This window comes from Apiospora phragmitis, assembly GCF_038363925.1.
Source record: "Apiospora phragmitis strain CBS 135458 chromosome Unknown utg000004l:1.0-3135199.0:1.0-3139288.0, whole genome shotgun sequence".
Lineage (NCBI taxonomy): Eukaryota > Fungi > Ascomycota > Sordariomycetes > Amphisphaeriales > Apiosporaceae > Apiospora > Apiospora phragmitis.
The window spans coordinates 1,533,101-1,555,336 of record NW_027117402.1 but is presented as its reverse complement, the minus strand read 5'-3'; the positions used below and the strand labels follow the sequence as shown (position 1 = coordinate 1,555,336).

Genomic DNA, 22,236 nt, shown 5'->3' with positions numbered 1-22,236 from the left:
GGCGGTTTGGGGAAGAAGAGGGAGAGGGAGAATGGTCAAGAGATGTGCATGTGCCGAATTTACAGATTGACTGATGGACTCGAGGGTGGGATGGGATGGTGGTTGATCGACTTGACCAAGACTGGAGGGATTGCAGGCCAGCGAGGGTGGTACTGGAGGTTCAGTAAGGTACGAGTAGTCACTTTTAATTTATCTTTGGAGCTTATCAAACCTTTTGAACGTGGGTTTCAAGGTTCTCCAGGCAATGGAGGGGGGACTTGGCAACTTTAGCGTCTGCCACTTGCTGTGCTGCTTATCGATAAAATGTAAGTAAAGAACCCCGGTCGCTGCCTAGCTTCTCTCCCCTCTGCACTCCAGACCACTAACCACTACCAATTAATCAGCAAATGGTTTTAGCTTCAGTCTCAGTAATCGGCCACATGATAGAGCTGACAGGCTACTTGAAGTACCTAGGTAGTCTGTTCAGTTGAGTGGTATACTTGGAGAATATATTCGTTACATCTACATCAGTTCCATTACTGCCCGCGGCTGTCGCAGCCGGAGCATATGATGATTACTAACAACCCACTATCAGGCAACGTCGTATCGACTTGCACCCCAGATATCTCGTCGCTAACCTCAGTGTATTCGTCAACCCGGGCAGTTTCGCTCCGTCTCAAAAACTCCGTCCCTATGCTGGGTATATTCTGGCCACTGTAGTCGTGTTTTGCACTGGACCTGCAATGCGCTCTTACCTTAACCGTATGCCGCCGCCATGGCTTCTTCGTCGTCGTCTATATTAATGATCCCCCTGCTTTTGGACTCCAAACGGCCCCGGGAAGTGAAATCCGCCAGTGACGGTGTTGGTTTCTTCTTGATGGCCGATTCCACGCTGTACAGTTTGTTATAGAACTGGATCACGCGTGGATGCGCCATGACCCTGTTCTTGTCGAACCGTAGTACCTGCAGGCCGTGCTTACTTGTGGCACGACTGAGCGCCACATACGCTTGTCCCTTCTCAAAGACCTTGCCCAGATCGACCTTGACTCTCTCCAATGTTTGGCCCTGCGCCTTATGGATCGGGAGAGCCCAGGCAAGAATCAGGGGTACCTGCTTCCGTTGGGCTTGGATTTCGCCGTTGGGAAGCTCCACCTTCCAGTCTTCGGGGAGCATCAATAGGGTCCGGTGAGTACCATCAACACATTTGAACTGGACAACCGGGTACTCCTTCAGATCCTTGGTCGACTCAGGATCTCGACTGAAAGCCTTGATCTTCTTCTTGGAGCGAGCTTCCGAATCTTCCTCGTCCCCAGATCCAGCTCCGTCTCCACTCCAAATTTCGAATGCAGCTTCACACATGAAGCCCTTCACCTTGCCCAGTGAGCCGTTAACCAGTGTATCATCAAGATTCTTGATCAGCATAACCTGAGCTCCTTTTTCTCAACTCAATGGCCTTTGGCGCCATCATATTTTCGAGTAGTCTGTCTCGGATATCGGGATGACCTGTGTCTGTCGAGTCGAATCTTTGGGTTGCACCTGGTAGATTGCGTAGCCGCTGTTCGTTTGATCTATCGACCTCCTGTCGCGTAGGGAATAGTTCCGTCACATCCAGGCCGTCGTCGAAAGTCAGGGGCCTGGCAAGCTGTTTGAAAGTCTGCACCGTTTGTTCGCTGATTCTACCCAACCGCATCTCGTTGAGCATATTGGCGAATTCTATTTGGATGTTAGCCTCTGTCATCTGTATAAGTTTTGTAAGGGCATATTACCTGGATCCCGTTGACGGAAAACCTGCGTTAGACCAATAGTATGGTCGATGGACGTGGTCCAGGTCGCTGCTTCAAATGCAAACCTGACATCTCGTTTCTGTTTGTCTGGCACTGGGGGTAATTGAAAGAAATCGCCTGTTATAACGAGTTGTATGCCTCCCCAAGGTCGTCCATTGTTTCGTATAGTCCGGGCAATCTGAGCCAGCTTGTCGAAAAGATCACCGTCTACCATGGAAACTTCATCAATGACGAGGGTCTTGGTACGCAGCCAACGATTCTTGGCCTTCTGGTTGCGGCGGATCTTCTTGACCAGCGTAGGCACGTCCTCTTTGCCCAGACCGATTCCAGCAAAACTGTGCAGGGTCTGTCCTCCGATATTACACGCCGCCAGTCCCGTGGACGCCGTGACACTCACTCGCTCCGGATCACGCACCCACTTTTTCTTGAGCTCTTCGATGATGGCTCGCATTAGAACAGACTTTCCTGTTCCGGCAGGACCAGTGAAGAAGACGCTTTGATTATGTCCAATGACCAAGTCAAGGACCTGACGTTGCTCCGAACTGAGCGAGATCGCGGCATTCTTCTTGGTCGTGTGGGAATCAAGGGCAGGCCGGACATCATCCAGCGCGACGGAGCCTTCGGTCTCCGATTTCTTGGTCTTGTTTCTAAATTGCGCCCTTTTGTCCTTGATTGCACTTTGGGTCGTGTCCCATAATATGGGCTTGTCTTTGGGCTTTGGTGCTGGGGTGGCCACCAATGCGGTACCTTTCTCCGCAGCTGCATCAAGGTCAATCGATTCTTCCTTGGTCGCACCCCAGTGCTTTGGTAGCTGCCGTTTCTTTTTAATGGGCTGTTCGGGAACGAGACCGTCAGGAGACTGGCGTTTCGGCGGGAGATGATTTGTTGCTTGAGGAGGGAAGCGATGGGCCTCTGGAGAAGAGGTCCACCGGTATCGGTACCTGGCTTGTAGACGGGGCAGATACTGGGGACTCGGGTATTTGCTTGGTGGGCTTGGGAGGTGGCGGCAGACTCGGGAGGGCGGATGGGCAAGCATAGTCTAACTCCAGGTCGTCATCGTCGCTGAAGTCGTCCTCGGCTATATAGACAGAGTCAATAGCGACACCACCAAACGAGCCTGTTTGCTGGGTGGTGGGCTCTTCCTTGAACGAGTCGGCTTTGCTATAGAGAGTGGCGAAGCCGTCGGAAGGCTTGGTATAACTGGTCACAGATGACCCAGTGTTGGATCTAGACAGGGAACTACTCGACCTCGGTTGTAGTTGATTTTGACCAGGTGCCTTCGAAGACCCTACACTCGCACCTGACGTACCACGGCTTTGGCTACTGCTGACCAAGTCGACGATGTTGCCATCGCGCGGGCTGCTCGAGTGGTACATCTGCTTGGAGAGATCCGGTTTGCCAGATCGGGCTTGCGACACGGGCGGCGCTGAGGCCTGGAACTTGTCGTGCGCCCGCTTGAACATGGTGTTGGCTTCTAGTGGTCTAGAAGATGTAGTGCATCTGCATGCATGCCTCGAGAAGGCACAACCAAGCGCTCGTTGCTGTGAAGCGACAGACACCACCGGGTTCCGGCACGCGAGTAAGGGTCTTGAAGGCAGGAGACTACGGAGGACGGTCGATAGCATGCAGCTGTTTCCCTTGTCGTAGAGAGGGTGTTGTGGTGATCGGTCGACCACTCAATGTTTTGAGTCTGGGTCTGCGCCCGGGTCATCGAACCGATTTTAGGTGGCACTCAGCGCAAATCGCGTTTCGTGGAGCGCGTAAACTGATAATCTAGTGGTACACGCAGAGGGGGGCCAATTAGGTGGGTGGATTGGGCAGCTCAGATGGTCTGTGCTCAAATGCAGTTACAGTTGGGTAACAGCGTATCTTCACAGCTTCCTCCTTTCAATGCCCTTGTCTGCGACACAGCAATCAATTGTAAATTTGGAGAGTTGGGCCCTGATTGGTAAATCGAAATACGTGCATCTTTTATGCAGACAACTGGCTTGTACCCCCGTAAAGAGCTGATCCAATGCTTGCTGGGCGAGGGACTGACAGGCTCATCATGCAGCCAATAAATACACTGTTCAATGTTGCGTGAGCGCGTGCCATCTTGGCCGCACTTGGAACTTTAGAAGATGTAACCTAGCATTCCAATTCCAGGCAGGCTCTCACGCAGCTGCTGCCTGCTTCGTGACCCCATGTCAATCAACACGCATCAAAGGAAGACCCGATGGGATTAATTTCTTACCCGTCTTCCAAACTTCTCTGATTGGATGTTTGAACGCCCTTATTCATCTAGGGGTGTCTTTCAAGAAGGAACATTGCCTATCGGGTTACTGCAACATCAAACATCTCATTGAAGGGACACTCAATCCACAGCCCACAGTAACGCTCAACTCGCAGGCAGAGCTTCTGTGACATCCCTCTCCAACTCTGCAGCATTTAGTCTTGTCGTCCAATCGTCATAATCATGAGTAAAAAGCCCCGTAGCCCCGAGGCGGAGGACGAAGAAAGACGCCAATACGAGGTGGCCGGCACCACACTCAAAGAACTGGACGAGGAGCAAGTAGTCTAAGTCAATATTACGAAACAACTCGGCGCTGACCATCACCACCAGGTATCCGTATAGGCCCAAGAATCATTCGAGGACTTGGCTGTTCTCCGAACTATATCAGAGCTTGTTTGATCCTCTGAATGAAAACAAGAAGAAGCCAACAGGACCCAACGTGCATCGCGCCAAGCTTGGTCCTCATGGCCCCAATAAGACGTCACCTCATGAACAGAGACGCTCCATCATCGAGCAGTTCTTCTCGAGATGGCGCACAGAAGTAGGCAATGATATATATCCTGCAATGCGCCTCATCATCCCGAGCCAGGACCGAGATCGAACTGTCTATGGTCTCAAGGAGAATGCTATCGGTAAACTCCTTGTCAAAATCCTGAAGATTGACAGGAACTCGGAGGACGGGAAGGCCCTACTGCGTTGGAAGGACCCTGGTCAGAGGGTCAGCTCCATGACTGGCGATTTCAGTGGAAGATGCCATGAAGTGATCTCCAGGAGACCAATACGGATGGAGCCGGGGAACATGACGATAGCCGACGTCAATGAGATGCTCGACAAGCTTTCAGCCGCCTCAGGTGAAAAGGAACAAATGCCTATCCTCGAGTCTTTCTACCATAGGATGAATGCCGACGAGCTCATGTGGCTCATTCGCATCATCCTGAAACAGATGAAAGTCGGTGCTACGGAGCGAACCTTCCTCAACATATGGCATGCCGACGGCGATGCTCTCTTCAACGTGTCGTCCAACCTTCGCCGCGTATGCTGGCAGCTCCACAGTCCCGATGTAAACCTTGACGGCCGTCAGAGCCAAATCGAGCTCTTCCAGATATTCCAGCCACAATTGGCCCAGTTTCAGTTTTCTGGCACATTTCAGAAAATGGTCGATGTCCTTACCCGTAGCCACCGCACCGAAACTGACAATGACTTCTGGATCGAAGAGAAGCTGGATGGTGAACGAATGCAAATGCACATGCAAAAGGATGACACAGTACGGGGTGGTATGAGATTCGCCTTCTGGTCGCGGCAAGCCAAGAATTACACGTATCTCTACGGCAATAGTTTCTTCGACGAAAAATCCTCCCTTACGCGACATCTCCGAGACGCATTCGTCCCAGAAGTAACCAGCATCATTCTCGACGGAGAGATGGTGACGTGGGACATGGATATTGACAAGATCATGAACTTCGGGACGCTAAAGACGGTCGCGTTAGCAGCGCAGAAGAACCCTTTCGACCAGACCGGGCCACGGCCAGTTTATCGGGTATTTGATATCCTGTACTTGAATGATAATGATCTAAGGCAGTATATGCTACGCGATCGGCGCCAGGCCCTCGAAAAGGTCGTCAAGGGTGTGCATCGCAGGCTTGAACTTCATCCCCATGAAACAGCTACGTCCCCGGACGTTATTGAGCCAGCCCTTCGAACCGTCGTCGCAAGTGCATCCGAAGGCCTTGTTCTGAAAGATCCTCGATCTGTCTACACTCTGAACAGCCGGAATGACGACTGGATCAAGGTTAAGCCAGAATACATGGACGACCTGGGAGAGAACGTCGATGTCGTGGTTATTGGAGGTTATTATGGCTCAGGCCGCCGAGGAGGCAGATTGTCGTCTTTCCTTTGCGGGCTTCGGCCTACGAAGAACGACATCAGAGCGGGTGCTAATCCAGAGACATGTTACAGCTTCTGCAAAGTTGGTGGAGGTTTCAAGGGCGAGGACTACCAACAGATTCTCGAGATCACGGACGGGAAATGGCATGACTGGAACAAAAAGAATCCGCCTTCGGAGTACGTTGTCCTCGGTGGAGGCGAGGCGAGGCAAGCCGAGAGGCCAGACAAGTGGATCCGTGCTTCGGACTCTTTTGTGATCTCGGTCAAGGCCGCCAGTGCCACCACGTCAGACCAGTTCGCCAAGAATATCACATTGCGGTTCCCGAGGTTCAAGGGCCTCCGCCTTGATAGAACATGGGACTCGGCGCTCGACTATGACGAGTTCGTGACCCTACGAAAACGTATGGAGGAGGCCAATGAAGGTAAGACGATGAAAATGGAGAAGAAGCGGGCAAGAACCACCAAGCGTGTCAAGAAAGAGGTCGTCATCGCTGGACAAGATGCCGCAGCGCCCGCCGCTTTCGAAGGCCCGCAGTCGCACGTGTTCAAGAATCTTGAGTTCTGCGTGCTCAGCGACTCGACGCAACCGAGGAAATCTAAGGCGCAGGTTGAGTCTATTATAAAAGAAAACGGCGGGACAATCAAGCAGAAAGCCGTAGTGGACTCGAAGATGATACTCCTCGCCAACAAGAAGGTGGTCAAGGTGGCTAGCCTGATCAAGGCCGGAGAAGTGGAGATCATCCGGCCGAAGTGGGTATATGACTGCCTCGCCGAGGGCAACAACTTCGTGCTGCCTTATGAGCCGGGCCACCTGTTGCATGGGACGGACGGGCTGCGGAACTGGGCCCAGGAGAACGTGGATGAGTTTGGGGACAGCTATGCTAGGAATCTCAGCCTGGAGGAGCTGAGAGAACTGCTGACGGACATGCCCAAGAAGGAGATTGATTACGAGCCCTTTGACAAGCAGCAGTTCGTCACCCAGCTGGAAGAGCACGGCCACGACTTGGCAAACCTCAAGTGTCACATGTTCCGGCGCAATGTGGTTTACTTCGCGGTAGGCGAGTCGATATCGCCCATCAGGGTCCTCAAGTTCAAGAATTGGGTGCGTTTCGGCGGCGGCATCATATCGGAGGATCTCGACGACATATCCGTGTCGCACGTCGTCGTGTTTGGTGCCGATGGCCAGAACGAGAGGGATCTCAGTGCAGAGGTACGGGCAACTATCAGCAGGAGAACGCCGATACCTCGTGTAGTTACGCAATTATGGCTCGGGGAGTGTTGGAAGGAGAGCACGTTGCTGGATGAGGAGAGATATGTCCCTGCATAGGTTTTTGAGGTGGAATAACTAGCGGATCTCTTCATGTTAGCTTAAGCAGTGTAAATAATTATATGGTCATACTTGCGTGTTCTCCACGTCGTATGTTTGAACATCACGACCCCTGTTCAGTATGATCGAAGTCAATTGATGGCAATGACGCATAATAAGATTTTCAAATTACTGTAATGTAGTCCACTCCCTACCTACTGTCCTTCGTCTCTTTTTTTCTCTCCGTAAAGGGGGATCACCCGTGCCAAAACCACCGGAAGACTCCGTGTTCCCTCCCCCACAGCCCCTCCCTCCCCTGGCCGTATCTTTCCTCACTTGCCAATGGTCAGGAACAGCCGGTCGCCCACATCGCCGACGCCGGGCTTCAGCATGCCGCTGCCGGTCAGTTCGGTATCAACGCCCGCGACCCAGATCTCAACGGCGCCGGGCCACTCGGCGGCGGCGCGCTTGACGCCCTCGGACGCCGCCACGACCGACAGCACCAGGATGCGCTTGACGCCCCACTCGCGCAGCGTCTGGATCGCGGCCGCGCACGTGCCGCCCGTCGCGATGACCGGGTCCAGGATGATGGCCAGGCTGGCCGTCTTCTCGGGGGTCGACTGGTGCGCCGCGGAGGCCGAGGACACGTGCTGCGGGAGGTTGTTGTAGTACTCGACCGGCTCTAGCGTCGAGGGCTCGCGGTAGAGGCCTAGGTGGTGCACGGGGACCGGGTTGGGGAGGAGGGTTTGGATTGCTGTTTTGGTTGGGGGGTGGAGGTTAGCTAGTTGTTACTGCATGTTCATGGAAGTGGTTGGAGATGGCGTACCTTCTACCATGCCTAGGCCGGATCGCAGAATCGGTACGAGGGAGAGGGCTTGCGGCTCGATCGTGGTCGTGGTGTACTCGAAGCCAATGGGAGTTTCGTCCTATATGCGAACCAGTCGTTACGTGTTAAGCAAATTCATCCCCCTGGTGGCAACGGAGACCTCGTCGGGTGTTGTGCTTACCTTGGGGCCGTCTGCAGGGGTCAGCGCAGACGCCAGGGCCTCTACGCCGACAATTGTGGCGATCTCATTGACAAGGGCCTTCACCTCGCGCGTGGAAGCGCTCTTGAACCGAAGAAGGCTCAGCTTGCCCAGCAAGCAAGGGTGTCGGGAGACATGGACGTTGGACGGAAGTGACATTGCGCGGACAGCTAGGTTGGAGACGGATTGGTCGGGTGTTCGGGACTTGTGTTACTATGGAGGAGAAACTAGGTAAGGTTTATTAGTTAAACAGAAAGCAAGCAAGCAACCGTGATATATCCAATGATGGCAATCCAGATGAGACGAGACGTGTACAAGAACAAGAAAGAGTGTTTCCAAGACTGCACGTCGAGTTAAAGCCTAGCTACGTACACACTATCTGCTGCGTGTGCTCACGAGGGACATCCTATGCCGGAGTCCAGCCTATCTCCCAGATGGCGGAGTGTCCGTTCGTTGGTCATGCTGGCTGGCTGGGCGCGGGGCTCTCTGGGTACCTGTCGGGGAGATAAGCGATAAGCTTGGGGGAAGCATCAATAGTGGAGAGCTACTCCCCTGTAGCGCTTGGCTCGCCCACTCTGGGGGAGGATCCGAGGATCCGAACAGCGGACTAAGGCTGCCAGGGAGCCTTTACGTAAGTTGACCTGAGAAAACAAATCCGTGAAGTGTATCCACCACTGAAGAAGTAATTACTTCGCGTCTTGAACGACACAATGCGACCAGGACTATGGGAGAGATGTTGATGTCCCAAGATGCAGCGACTGGATCCCTTTTCATGATATACACAAATCGTTGCTCTCGGATAGAGGGGTTTGCTTTACAACTGACGTGCGCCACCTCAATTGCACTTCGTTGTGCGTGCGACGTACAATGACGCAAGTGCAAGACCTTAGTGAGGTTACCTCGCTTCATCCCGACAAGACGTCTAGACAAGATGAAAACGGTGACAAGGCCTTGGATGGAATCAGGGAGACTCCAGCTTCCGGGGTTGCCACAAACCAGCTTGAAGAGCCAACGCAGGAACACGCCCCGAAAGAACATAGGGGAGCTTCCGCCAAGCCGGCATCCGGAGACCGCTGGCTCGCGGGTGTCAATACAGGACACCCGCCCTCGTCGCAAGTCTCCACTACACAGGGCAGCCGACATCGCCGCGGTTCGTCTGCCTCGAGGTTCGATCACGATGTTCCAGACTCGTATGCGAACGTTGCGGAAGCGTCTGCTCTCTCGCCGGTTGAGAACCGGCATGATGCCGAAATCTACCGACACCGGTCGTCCCCTAGAGCGGACGAGGAGCCTGGACCAGCAGTACAGCAGAGACCAGCAGAGGCGGCGGCGAGATAGCGATGTTCAAGCTGAGAAACAGCCACCGGGAAAACAGCATCGCGAGACCTATGAAGTCTCACGGCTGGCCACCCAGCTTTACACCATCTCGTACTTAATCCTTTTCTCCATCTTCGGGACTCTGGCGAGACTTGGTTTGCAAGCCTTGACCTACTACCCCGGCGCGCCGATGGCCACAAGCGTAGTCTGGCCTAACTTTGCCGGATGCATTGTGATGGGCTTCTTGTCGGAAGATCGCAAGCTGTTTCTCAACGAGTGGGGGACTCCAAACTATCACCAGCAAATTCAACAGGCCAAGAAAACCCGCGAAAACGAAGAGAGCGGCAGCTCCAGTCCGGGGAGTGGTCAGGTCGACCTTGCTGCCGCGAAGAAGGCGCACATGGCAACCAAGAAGACGATCCCGCTTTACATTGGCCTGGCGACCGGCTTCTGCGGGTCGTTCACCTCCTTCTCCTCCTTTATCCGAGATGTCTTCCTCGCTCTCTCCAACGATCTAACCACCCCCGATGGTGGAAGTACACCCATGTCGCGAAACGGTGGTTATTCCTTCATGGCCCTGCTTGCAGTCATCCTCACAACTGTCTCCCTGTCCATCTCAGGCTTGTTCGTTGGGGCTCACCTTGCCATCTGCCTTGAGCCTGTGATGCCTTCTCTACCATTTTTCGCCACTCGCAAGGTCGTCGACAGAATCAGTGCGTTTCTGGCTTGGGGTTGTTGGCTTGGCGCAGTTCTCCTTTCCATCTTTCCACCGGACCGCTCCTCGCACCCTGGAGCATCGGAGACGTGGCGGGGTCGCGCCACTTTCGCCTTGGTGTTCGCGCCTCTTGGGTGCCTGGGCCGCTTCTACGCATCGCTGTACCTGAATGGTCGCATCGCCTCCTTTCCCCTCGGCACCTTCGTCGTCAATATCTTCGGCACCGCGGTCTTGGGCATGGCTTGGGACCTCGCGCATGTCCCTTCGGGCGGCGTTATCGGTTGCCAGGTGCTCCAGGGTATCGAGGATGGGTTCTGCGGGTGCCTCACTACTGTGTCCACCTGGGCTTCCGAATTAACGGGACTCAGAAGGCGTCACGCTTACATATACGGGTTCACTAGCGTCATTGTCGCTTTGGCGTTCTTGGTCGCAATCATGGGCGGCTTGAGGTGGAGTCACGGATTTGAAAGTTTGAAGTGTTTGCACTGATCTCTATCTATCGGCAGGTCATGTGATGTTTTCATTGGCGTGCCGCCCTTCATTCTTCTAAATATATATGATACCCATTTATTCTTAACATATTGGCATAATGCTTGGGTATAGTTTCAACATAAGAACTTTCTTCATTTAGCTTGTGCGGCGCTACCCACATCACTCCCCAACTCGGGACAGGCATCCAGGACATGTCGGAATATCTTCATCGCCGCCTCCTCTGGGCTCAGACTGGTAACGTCCACCTCGAGCGTGCCGCCCTCCGCGGCCAGTTCGCTGAACCGGTATATCCGGCTCTTTTCCCGAATCGTCTTGGCTAAAGAAGCATCCACCATCCTGCCGCCCCGCGCCACCCGGTCCGCCGCGAGCACGCGCTCCAGGTGGGCCCCCTCGTCGCACGACAGCACCACGGACACCAGCCCGCAGCCCCGGTGCCGCGCCGTGACGACGAACTCGGCGCACGTGGAGGCGCCCACGATGTCGGTGCCCTGGCTGTCGGTGAAGATGTAGACCTGGTCGCGCGTCGCGGGGCCGTCGGCGAGGGCCTCGAACACGACCAGGCGCAGGCTGCGGCGCAGGGCGTGGTAGCCGCGCTCGGCCCGCGGGAGCACGGCGTTGGCCGCGTCGATCAGGAGGTGGTTGGCGACCAGGCGCGCGGGCAGGGCGTGGGCGGCGAGCAGGGTCTGCAGGGCGCGGGCGACGGTGTGCTTGCCGACGCCGGGGTAGCCGTTGATGTGGATCAGGGGGCGGGGGCGGGGATTGGAGGGGGTGGCTGGCATGGTGGTGGTGGATGTGGTGGATGAGGGCTGGTTTATTGACTCAACGTGGAATTGATTTTTTTTTAATGGGATGGAGGCCATCTGGTGGTCGTATGGCTCTTGGTGTAGCGGTTTGGGTATTCGGTAGTACCAGGTAAAAAGGCTTTCAACAGGTAAGACGTGATATGAGCTGCGTCTTCAGATAACTTGAGAGGTCGATTTCCGATTTGACACGACATGGATGTGTTTGGAAACTTATAATATCTATGAGGTGTGTGTTTCCTCTTTCTCCGATAAGGTAGGATGTTGGTTGAAATAAGCTTCGTCAACCGCCGGGTACGATATCGGCCTTCCCCTGACGCAACCGGAAATGAACCGCCCAAGGGTAAAACTCCTAACTTTGATGCCGATTGCAATGAAATATAGCATCATAGCCTCCTAGTCCATGATATCCCAAAATACCATGTAGTAGGCTGGCAGACGACTCATAATACATGCGGCACAGCCTCCACGGTATTAACAGGATCCGGAGGTTATTGTGCGTATAATCCTATCAGGGACATGCGCTTACATTGTTCGGTCATATTAATTCATCATGAGCCGAGATAATGGAGGTGAAACAGGAAAACAAGGTTATGGTCGGTGGAAAGAAAACAGTTGACGAAGTGGCCGCCTTCAGGAGCTGCCGTGGATGGCCGGTGGCCCAACTCCTGTCCCGGAGCCGTACCTTTGACTCAGCAACAGAAAAAAACTACAGACTGCCAAGATTATTTATCCAAAACGCCCATACATCTACTGCGAGCCTCTATTCATGTTCGAATATAGAGTTTATGTCAGCTTAATCGCCGTAGGCGCCACGTTTTCAAAAATGCGCCCGCCATCTAACGCGCCTAGGAGGATGAAAGCCCTGACTCTGCAGCAATATTCGCCTGCGCGTACCATTGAAGGTTATTTGAGAACTCAACGATTCGGAATATCTTGGCGTTTTCGACTGAGATCACATCTTTCGAAGCCAGTAGTGGCATTGGATCAATCATATAGTATAGCCATAGTACTTGGCAATATATTTGATGGTGGCCTTTGGGTTATAAGATATAAGATGCTTACCGACCACAGTCCCAAACCCTCCTGGTAAACTAACTATTACACGCAGAGGCGTCTCATTGACTACCTACTTAGGCCAGAGCCTGTTGATCTGACTGAACAGGGACCCACCAACCCTCAAACCCATCAGCGAGGTCTGTCTTGTTCTTCTCCGGCAAGACCGAGGCCTTCTTCCGGGAAAGATTCGACCCCAAGGCATTGATCAGGGTACCGTCGTCGAGATCAATGGCCCAGATCATGGTTCTTCGTGCATGGGAAGATTGAATGTTAGTTGGCCTTCTTGGGCATAACGAAGACATGGAGACGGCTGCGGAAGCTCGGGAGAACTCACCCTCCAAGACAGCGCTTGTTCGCATAGTCCTGTTTGATCTTCAGCGTCTGGGCGTCGTCCCACGATACCCACTGGTCTGTGTCCCAGGTCACGATCTTGACGGCTTCTTTCTCGTCAAAAGTGACGGTAGCCCCGTCCTTGATGATCCGGTTGATCTCGGCGGCGGAAAGGACACCGGGGGTGCCGGTACACTCGCCACCATGCGCGCCGTCGATGAACTCGCATCCGGCATGCATACATGAGGGATCCTTCATGGTGAAACCTGTCATATCCAAGATGGATCAGAGAGGAGTGCGCATGGGCAAAAGTTTGGAGACTGGGGGCGACAACTTACTCCGTCCGTAGAAACCTAGTCCGAGGTTGACCCTTTGTGGGTTGATGTTGTTGCGCCACAGCAGCTCGAGTCCTAGTTGGATCTCCGTGAGATTGGTGTGAGCAAAAGCATACGGGCCTATCGAGTTGACCGTTTTGTCCCAGACACCATCTGAATTAAGTAGCCGGTCAGAAATTGTTTCCGTCAGTAGGTAGGTAATGATCGGGTTGCAACTTGCGGATGTCATATGTCATGATGTTGAAGAAGTCTATATGAGGCTCGATGTCAACAATGTTGAAACCGCGGAGATACCAGTAAGATGCCGGCTTTTTGTCCAGTCAGCAAGGCCTTGCACGGGTTCATCTTGATCGGGACTACCTACCAGTGTGATGCTGATCCCAACACGGTGCCCAGTCCCATTGAGACGATTTCTCAAACGTGCGAGCATGTGTACGTAGTTGTCGAAATCTTCTGAAATGCCTCCCCGGTCTTCTGCCACGGGGTACTGTTCGAGATTGCAGATCAGTCCTCTCGTCTTTCCCCAGTTCAAAGACGGGACAGTGCACTTACCTCCCAATCGAGATCCACCCCGTCAAAGTCGTGCAGGGCCATGAAAGAGATGAGTGACTCGAAGAACGCGTCCTGGTTGGCTTCCGACTTGACCATGTCGGAAAAAGCTGTTCTGTACGGCCCGGGTCGTTCATGGCCCAGCCTCCAATGGCGATCCAGACCTCTAGTCCAGGCTGTCTGTTTTTGAGCTGAGTGACCTCGTCATAGTGAGAGCCTGTTTCGGTATCCATCTGCACCACGTGGAAGGTATCGGGGTGAACAAGGGCGAACGAGTAGAAGATATGGGTATAGTAACCCAAGGGAATATCGTCCGGTTTCATTGCTTGACGAATATCAGCCCATGTTCCTCGAGTTGGCGAATTCCAAACTCGGACTCAGGGATACTTACTGCCGCATGGCCGCTGACCATTCCAGCCTTCGTAGTAGCCAATGGTGCGGCCATCAGAGCTTCTGCTACCACACTCGGGCGACGAGACGACTTTACCACCACAGAAACCAGGCGTAGTGCCGCAAAAGCCGAACTCGCTACAGCAGACATTGAGGGGACAGTCAGTGGCGTTGGCATACTGCGGCCCCCAGTTATCCGGATCGCATTCAGACTTCTCCTGGCATGTAGAGGTACAGTCCTCGCCGCAAAACTTGGGACCCAGTCCGCAAGCCCCCGTACCGGTATCGTCGCTAGGAGGTAGTCAAAAGTCAGCTCAGACCGAGCAAGACGGCAAAGATCCATCACCACTCACAGGGGCCCACAGCAACCCGAGGCGCAAGGTTTGGTCTTGGAGCAGGTGTAATCGGGATCGGCTGTTGCAGCGATGCCGAGGGCTGCCTCTGCTTGCAGCTTGAACGTCGAGTCCCCCGTCGCCATGGGTGAAGAAAGTCTTTGGGCCAGGACGAGGACGGCTGGCGCCGCCGCCATGGCCTGCAAGATGAAGATTTTGAGGTGCATTGCAATAATTAGTTGACTGCCTCCGGTGAGTTTAGCTACGGCTGTTTCTGCATACCGTGAAAGCAGACGGACAATTTCAATTTGTCTCGCACTCGTGCGCGCGTTCAAAAAGTTAATCAATCCTTAATGCTGCAAGGGATGTGTGTGAACGCGTCTCGTGTCTGTTGAAGGCCATGAATGTGTAAGTGGATGGTCAGTGCTATACCACATAGGGCATAAGCACCCGAGAGGTAAGGGGGGTGGGCTTAATCTGGTATACGAATGTTGCAGGCATATTGGTTGCTTGGGATCCTTGTACTTCCAGGGTCGAGATACTATACGATCGTTGCATGGAGGTCAGATGCCCAATTATGTCAGATTATAGGTTTCAACGAACGCCGTCTCGTGGTTGAATGAGAGTATATGAGATACTATACGATTGTTGCATGGATGTCAGATGCCCAGTTATGTCAGATCACAGACTTTAACGAACGCCGCCTCGTGGTCACCGGCGGGTGTGTACATTGAGTTCTTATCGCCAACACTGTGTAAGACCTGGTTAGCCTAATTTCCCACCGGATTATTGGGAGCTCGAGGAATAGGTCAGGGGACTTGGCATACTGCGCGACGAAGCCATTTGAATAGACGCATAAAATACCCCTAGCTATACTATTTTCTCCGTAGCCTAACTTTGCCCAGGCGAAGTGCAATTAATCTTGCTACGGACCAGACCAGGACCACTACGCAATCACCAAGTGGTGAATTAGTGCCACAATGCTGCCCCAGATCTTGATTTTCCTCTCGTGCATTGGGCTCCGACCTGTTGACGCTCGTCCCGCAAACGTGTCCCTGGTCCCTGGGTTGGCCCCTCTTCTGGCTTCAAGAGATGATGATCCGTCCGACTTGAGCTGGGTCAAGAGATGGGCCGCCATCGGTGATAGTTTCACCGCAGGCATAGGCGCTGGAAAACCACTGGGCACCCCTGTCCACAACAACGAAGACTGGAGATGCTCCCGGTACACCTATTCTTGGGTGCAGATTGTCAATAAAGCACTTGGAAAATCGGTCACGGACTTCCAGTTTCTGGCCTGCAGCGGGGACAGAACGCCGCAGATATACAACCAGGCAAAAGCAATCAACGGAAAGGTCGACCTTGTGATGATGACAGCTGGTGGGAATGATCTTTGTCTTGTAAGTCACAGTACCCGGGTAATATTTCGCTGATACCTGAGTTCTAACAATGGACAACAGGCAGCAATGTTGAAACAATGTGTCTTCTTAGCCTGGGATGGCGAAAAGTCATGCCAAGACGTTATCGACAAGGCCCAGAGCAACATTGACAGCATCTTGAAGCCCAATATTCAGGAGGTCATCGACGCGCTGGACGACAAGGTAAACGACGACGGCGTCGTCGTCTACGCCGGCTATGCGCCCTACTTCAACACCGAAAGCGGAGACTGCGGTGACGCCAACAAACAGAATTGGGCCATATTCGCCTGGAAATGGAGATACTTCTTTGGCTCACCCCTGTCGCTAAGCATTGAGCGACGGAAAAAGTTCAACACCTTGGTAGAGAATATCAACAAGGCAATCCGGGAGACCGTGGAGAGCAACGATGGTAAGAAGAAGTATCGACTTGCCTATGCGGATTGGGCTGACTGGCCGAGCATCGTTGATGGACAAATGTGTTCGCTCAGCGACGACGGAACCTTCCCCAACTCCAAGCAGCCCAACATGCAGTTCTACAAACGGGATACTCATGTCAAGGCTTTCACTGGCCATGACCAGCTCAAGAAGCGGGATTTGAACAAGACCACCGAGGTCTCAGACGAGGAGATCCAATGGTATGCCTCTGACCTTGGCTCCCTAGCGAATGACGACCTGTACGAGTCCCTGCTGTACCAAAGTCGAAACCCCAGGGCAGAGGCTTTACACCGCCTGGACTCCAGAGAACCTTCGCCTGCCGGCTGTCCAGGAGATAGTCTCCCGAATGCACCCCTGGGGATCGGTCTGCCAGACTCATTCGCTCGAAATTTCCACCCCAATTCCAACGGGCACGAGAGCATGGCTGCTTTCGCCCTGCAGACGGTGGTATGGAAGCGCGCGCAGATGCTGGGAAAGGACGCGTGCAAAGTCAAGAAGACGAAGGAGATTGTGTGCTGGTCCGACCTCGGGACGGAGAACCAGCCGTACGCCGGCAAGGACCTGCTCGACGCGAGCCGCAAGGACTTCTGCGAGAACCGCGTGAAGCCCGAGGACGGGCAGATCAACTGGAAGGCCGATTATAAGTACAACGAGAAGACGTACGAGGAGCACGACTTCTACATGAAGCTGGAGAACGGCGCCAAGGACTTCAACAAGGACGACTGCCTCGCCGCCTTCGACAAGATCCTCGGCAGCTGCGACACGGACGAGGCGGCGAACCCGATGCACTGGAAGCACGGCGGGCGCTACACGCGCGGCGACTACACGTACGAGATCAACCCGCGCTGGTTCCGGCCCTTCCAGACGCGCGCCGGCGGCGAGTGCAACGGCGTGTACAAATTCTTCTTCGCCGACTACGACATCAGCGGCAGCGGCTGGAACGGGCACGATTCGGGCCAGGCCTTCCTCGACGCCCTCAAGGGCTGCATGGGCCTCGGCGTCACGCGCTACAACTTCCAGTACTGCGCCGACAAGGCCGACTGCCAGGGCTGGGAGTGGCACGTCAACTTCCGCACCCCGATCTGGGTCGGCCGCTGCTTCGACAAGGGTTACAAGGCCGCCAAGAAGGTGGGTGGGTATCACCACAAGTTTCAAGGCTCGGGCTACGATGATGCCGGGTGCGGTGGAAGTGCTTAGCGGCCCCTGACTTTCTCGTCGCGCAGGTATTGCGGTCGCCCCTTTTCTTTCTTCTCTCTTTTAGTTGTGCCAATGTCATGTATATTAAATAACTAGTCTATTGATCCATCTACACAATGAATTCCTTGTAAAATGAATGAGTCAGGCTTAATCTCTACAATCACAACTTGTTAGATCCAGACGGTGCTACCGGGTTTATTTTATTTCTTCAGAACACCAATGCAAGATGAAGTAGTCATGCTGTATACTGATGATGGCGCAGGTTACACGATATATTAGATGACCTAGTACTACGTAAACGATCTCATCAAATACTGTTTCGAGCCCCCGAGCCCCATCTTGCCGCATTACTGCTAGTTCGGTAAAAGATGACATCGCCAGGCGATGTCACTTAGCCACTACATTTAGACTTGTGGAACTGATCCGTGAACTTGACGTACCAGTAGCTTTGGGGCGCATTGTGAAGGGTGGGCACTTGGTGGTTGGCGTCAAAGGGATTCTCGTAAAGCGCCTCGATGGCCACAACATCGCCATAACTGGGATCCGGTTCCCTGGTGGTGAAATCGCCGCTGTTCGCCCTCAACGTTGGGCGCTGCCCGTCGGCCGCAAACGCTTCGCTGCCGTACATCATGATGGATTCGAAATCGACGTACGCCTCGGACTGGCCGACCACGCCCCAGCTCGACTTGAGCTGGGTGTTGAGATCGGGCAGGAGTTGGCTGGCGGCGAACTGGAAATGGGCGGCCACGCTGGCATGGGTGCAGAGGAACTGCTCATTCTGCGGGTCCTCCGCCCGGATTCGAGCCAGGGCCTCGGCGTACCCAACGACAGCCGGGCAGTCGAAATAAGTGCCGAATGCCGTGCCACCGCGAGGGGAATACGGCGAGGCCCAGAAGTTTGGGTCCTGTATCATGGCGCGACTCATGTCAGTCAGGATCCCTGGGTAGTGATGGGGCAGTCAAGAAATACCTGGTGCTCGTGCGAAAGTCCCCCAAACGTGGCCAAGTTCATGTGCGATGATGGTCGGATAGTTGCCGACATCGTCGACGGTGCCAATTCTCATGACGGGGCCCTTGAAGCTGGGGTTATTGCCGTCCAGTGGTGGCACCCCGATGTTGGCGTCGTACTTCTTCTCGTTGGAAAGGTATCTAATCAGCAGTGTTGTAGCGCGATTGGCGTAGTTGACGCAGCTGTCTCCGGGGTTTGCCACTTCCTGGTACTTGTACACATCCCGGTGCAGGCCAGCATCCTGCCATTTCTGCGTCGCTGCTAGAAGGTAGTTGAACAGAGCCTGTTTCCCCGCTTCAGTTTCATAGCAGTATTTGATCGTACTATCCGGCCATAGATTGATAGGTTGGCCCGGATTCATGCCGAACCAGCGTTTCTGAGCGTGGGGAGCTGCTGTCTTGTTTCGAACAGCATACCCAGACAGTTCCACTGCAAGAGGCAACAAAGGCTTGTGGTACTCAAGCTTCGGCTGCCAGGCGGCAGAGCCAGCAAGAACTGCCGGGAGAATTGACAGAAGTAGAAGTGGTAACATTGCTAGAGAGCGATGATGCTTCCGCAAGAAAATTCTGCTGTCAGAGGGGATCAATAAGAAGGCGGCCATAAAGCAGTCAGGCTTGGTCTCAAGAAGCAAACATACAACACGCACGACCTGTCTTAATCACCTTTTGGTGATGAGATAGCACAGGACTTGCTGCCGATGGGCCAACCGACATCGTCTGCCGCACCCGCCGCCGTCATGGGGGTCTTCGGCGATTACGCCGAGGTTGGCATGACGGAGAACAAGCATGAGCTATTAATGGCAACCCTTCGCCGTCTAAATATATCAAAAAGGAAAGTGATAAGAACCGTATAATCCTAGCAGCACCGTAGTGTGGTCGTGTCTGACATAAGATGGCGCGCTCGTTATCGCCGCTTACCCAAAAGGGCACCACCAGCAGAGTTCCACCAATCAGGTTCGACATGCCCCTGACCAGACAATACATCCAACACCGTCTTATTCGCACTGTGACAATACCAGAGAGTTCTTGGCCGGCCCGGCGTACAATCAAGAGGTGCCTCGTGAACCTCAACACAGGCTATTCATGCTATCGGGATATTAATAGGTCTCTCTAGCCAAGAAATATTAATTAGATGATGGGTCTATTGATGCAACGTCGTTATCGGTCCAGGTCTTCCTTCACATTTCCGTCCGCCGGAAAGCATGTTTCCTGTGCCCAGTATCAAGACGTTGCTGACAGCTCGATAGCTATCTAAAACCCTTCAAAGCAAAGGCTGTCGCTTCGGCCCCTTCCTCACTGGCAGTACCCTGTCCAAAGCGCGATGATTTCTCCAAGTAAGACTGCCTTGCTCGCGTTGGCTCTTACAGTCAACTCAGCAATAGCCCAGGCGCCTGGGCCAACGCAGCCCGGGACAGTATCGTCGTGCACCAAGTGGCACATCGTCAAGGACACCGACACGTGCGCGTCTCTGGAGGCCACTTACAAGATAAGCCATGCCGACTTCCTGAAGTGGAACCCGGCCGTGTCCAGCGACTGCCTCAGCAACTTCTGGCCAGACTACGCCTACTGCGTGGCCGCCGGGGCGGTTCCGACCACGACGGTGGGAACGACCAGCACGTCGACCTCGCGGATCACGGCACCTCCGGGGCCGACGCAGACCGGGACGCCCGCCAACTGCAACAGCTGGTACGTTGTGCAGGATGATGACGACGGCTGCGACGCCGTGGAGGCGCGGTTCGGCATAACCCACGCCCAGTTCCTGACCTGGAACCCGTCCGTGTCGCAGGACTGCCTCACCAACTTCTGGCCCACGTACGCCTACTGCGTAGGCATCGACCCCAACGGGCCGGCGACGCGGCCGCCACCAGTTTCGACCACTGCAACAAGCTCTTCGCGTACGACGGTCCAGAGCCCGACCACGCCGTATTCTACCCGCAACCCCGTTACCAACTACACCCTTTCGGAACCGCCGCCGGCGCCGACGGAATGGCCACCTATCAAGACGCTGGGGGGACAGCCGAGCTACTGCAATGAGTGGTACTATGTCCAGCCCGGCGACGACTGCCAAAGCATCATGCGCCAGCACTCGGGCTGGGCTGGCTTACGAGACTTGTATGTCGTCATCCAAACCCCCTTTAGTTCTTTTCTTTAATACGACGCTTCCTTGACAGCTACGCCTGGAACCCCACTGTGGGAGAAGACTGCACGGGATTGTTTCTTTATAATTACGTCTGTGTGGGCATTACGGCACAGGTTTCGGTAAGTATACCCTGGGAAATCGGGCTAGGGGGTAATAGCACAGATCTCCCACCCTATATCAGCTGGCCTCCGCTGCCGGAGCCTTCAGTCGACTTCAGTTTCTCCCCGACACCGAGCCAAGGGCCCCTGCCGTCGGACTGCCAGTCATGGTACCAGACAAGCTCTGTAAGTGTGTTCTTAGTTGCCCAAGATGGAGAAGTCTCGATTCGACACTACATAAGTACTAACCCAAAATTCTTCCCTCCTTTCCCCCCAAACTGCAGGGCGACACATGCCGCGTCATAGTAGCCAAGTACACCTTCCTGACGCAGTCGCAATTCCTCGCCTGGCACCCGTTTCTCGACGGCAACTGCGACGGCCTCTGGGCCGGCTACTACTACTGCGTGTGGGCGGGGCCGAGCGACGCGCGGCCGCCCGTCTCGACGGCCAGCGTGCAGCCGCCCGCGCCGTCGCTGCCGGCGGGCGGTGGCACCACGGACGCGTGCGTGGGGTGGTACGAGGCCGGCGCGCTCGACTCGTGCGACGACGTCGTCGCCATCTTCGGCACTTTCTCGCGCGCGCAGTTCGAGGCCTGGAACCCGGCCGCGGGGGCCGGCGCGGCGTGCGGCCTCGTGGGCGGGCTGTACTACTGCGTCGCCGTGCCGGGCACGCCAACGTCCCGCACCGCTACCATTGCGCCCTCCTCCTCTCTGCCGGGGACGGTGACCGTATCCTCGACCACTACCAGTACGGGGCCGCCGCCGGTGGCTACCCCGACACCCATACAGGTAAGGTCGCAAAAAGATCGCACACAATCAATCAAGCCTTCGGCCGTTGGGGATGACTTCTGACCTAATGATCGAACTACAGGACGGAATGGTGGCCGGGTGCAAAAGATTCGTTCTGGTTCAACGTGGTGACGGCTGCTGGGCGATTGCGAACGCCGCTGGCATTAACTTGGAGTAAGTCTCAGGCCCATTGACTGTCTCATATGATACATAACGAAGTATGAGATAAGCTGACGCGCGCGTGCTACAATTTCTTCCAGCGACTTCTACGCCTGGAATCCTGCTGTGAAGACAGACTGCTCGGGGCTGTGGCCGGATTACTATGTTTGTGTAGGAAAGTAGCGCGTTTACTCGTTTATCACGTGGAATATTCGCATCCATATGTGCCAAATACTTTGCCTGGGAGTGTGGCGCGATGGAAAAGGAAGCGTATAGTCAAGCCCGACGTCAAATATGTACAGTCGTGCTCGCGCAGATCAGATACTCAGCTTTCAATGCGCTCAAGTCCATAGGCTCGGGTGAGATGCCAAAGGAGACCATATCTCCAGGATAATTCGCTTCTCGAAAGACCCTCCTGGCGTCCTGTG

General features: G+C 54.4%; 11 protein-coding genes across 11 annotated transcripts; 5 read left to right on the top strand and 6 right to left on the bottom strand.

The window, feature by feature from the left end:
- Window positions 1-735: 735 nt before the first annotated feature.
- On the bottom strand, window positions 736-3,226 carry PG994_003614 (DNA repair and recombination protein pif1; the record flags this gene model as incomplete). Its single annotated transcript, XM_066855023.1, has 4 exons — window positions 736-1,412; window positions 1,483-1,692; window positions 1,746-2,574; window positions 2,624-3,226. 4 exons carry the CDS (start codon window positions 3,224-3,226, stop codon window positions 736-738), a joined length of 2,319 nt encoding a protein of 772 aa, XP_066719301.1.
- A 992-nt stretch (window positions 3,227-4,218) lies between these two features.
- PG994_003613 (DNA ligase) lies at window positions 4,219-7,246 on the top strand (the record flags this gene model as incomplete). Its single annotated transcript, XM_066855022.1, has 2 exons — window positions 4,219-4,310; window positions 4,366-7,246. 2 exons carry the CDS (start codon window positions 4,219-4,221, stop codon window positions 7,244-7,246), a joined length of 2,973 nt encoding a protein of 990 aa, XP_066719300.1.
- Window positions 7,247-7,557: 311 nt separating this feature from the next.
- On the bottom strand, window positions 7,558-8,409 carry PG994_003612 (uracil phosphoribosyltransferase-domain-containing protein; the record flags this gene model as incomplete). The annotated part of the gene is made up of 3 exons (XM_066855021.1): window positions 7,558-7,979; window positions 8,052-8,151; window positions 8,233-8,409. The coding sequence occupies 3 exons, from the start codon at window positions 8,407-8,409 to the stop codon at window positions 7,558-7,560; spliced, it is 699 nt and encodes a 232-aa protein (XP_066719299.1).
- Window positions 8,410-9,427: 1,018 nt separating this feature from the next.
- Window positions 9,428-10,771, top strand: PG994_003611 (CrcB-like protein; the record flags this gene model as incomplete). The annotated part of the gene is made up of 1 exon (XM_066855020.1): window positions 9,428-10,771. The coding sequence occupies one exon, from the start codon at window positions 9,428-9,430 to the stop codon at window positions 10,769-10,771; it is 1,344 nt and encodes a 447-aa protein (XP_066719298.1).
- Window positions 10,772-10,905: 134 nt separating this feature from the next.
- PG994_003610 (uncharacterized protein) lies at window positions 10,906-11,553 on the bottom strand (the record flags this gene model as incomplete). The annotated part of the gene is made up of 1 exon (XM_066855019.1): window positions 10,906-11,553. One exon carries the CDS (start codon window positions 11,551-11,553, stop codon window positions 10,906-10,908), a length of 648 nt encoding a protein of 215 aa, XP_066719297.1.
- Window positions 11,554-12,707: 1,154 nt separating this feature from the next.
- On the bottom strand, window positions 12,708-14,796 carry PG994_003609 (uncharacterized protein; the record flags this gene model as incomplete). Its single annotated transcript, XM_066855018.1, is given in 8 exon segments — window positions 12,708-12,879; window positions 12,968-13,229; window positions 13,302-13,451; window positions 13,593-13,785; window positions 13,851-13,957; window positions 13,969-14,217; window positions 14,239-14,528; window positions 14,591-14,796. 8 exon segments carry the CDS (start codon window positions 14,794-14,796, stop codon window positions 12,708-12,710), a joined length of 1,629 nt encoding a protein of 542 aa, XP_066719296.1.
- A 753-nt stretch (window positions 14,797-15,549) lies between these two features.
- Window positions 15,550-17,616, top strand: PG994_003608 (uncharacterized protein; the record flags this gene model as incomplete). The annotated part of the gene is made up of 2 exons (XM_066855017.1): window positions 15,550-15,966; window positions 16,027-17,616. 2 exons carry the CDS (start codon window positions 15,550-15,552, stop codon window positions 17,614-17,616), a joined length of 2,007 nt encoding a protein of 668 aa, XP_066719295.1.
- Window positions 17,617-18,007: 391 nt separating this feature from the next.
- PG994_003607 (uncharacterized protein) lies at window positions 18,008-18,541 on the bottom strand (the record flags this gene model as incomplete). The annotated part of the gene is made up of 1 exon (XM_066855016.1): window positions 18,008-18,541. The coding sequence occupies one exon, from the start codon at window positions 18,539-18,541 to the stop codon at window positions 18,008-18,010; it is 534 nt and encodes a 177-aa protein (XP_066719294.1).
- A 33-nt stretch (window positions 18,542-18,574) lies between these two features.
- Window positions 18,575-18,985, bottom strand: PG994_003606 (uncharacterized protein; the record flags this gene model as incomplete). Its single annotated transcript, XM_066855015.1, has 1 exon — window positions 18,575-18,985. One exon carries the CDS (start codon window positions 18,983-18,985, stop codon window positions 18,575-18,577), a length of 411 nt encoding a protein of 136 aa, XP_066719293.1.
- A 959-nt stretch (window positions 18,986-19,944) lies between these two features.
- Window positions 19,945-20,775, top strand: PG994_003605 (LysM domain-containing protein; the record flags this gene model as incomplete). Its single annotated transcript, XM_066855014.1, has 1 exon — window positions 19,945-20,775. The coding sequence occupies one exon, from the start codon at window positions 19,945-19,947 to the stop codon at window positions 20,773-20,775; it is 831 nt and encodes a 276-aa protein (XP_066719292.1).
- Window positions 20,776-21,028: 253 nt separating this feature from the next.
- Window positions 21,029-21,712, top strand: PG994_003604 (uncharacterized protein; the record flags this gene model as incomplete). The annotated part of the gene is made up of 2 exons (XM_066855013.1): window positions 21,029-21,047; window positions 21,168-21,712. 2 exons carry the CDS (start codon window positions 21,029-21,031, stop codon window positions 21,710-21,712), a joined length of 564 nt encoding a protein of 187 aa, XP_066719291.1.
- Window positions 21,713-22,236: the final 524 nt, after the last annotated feature.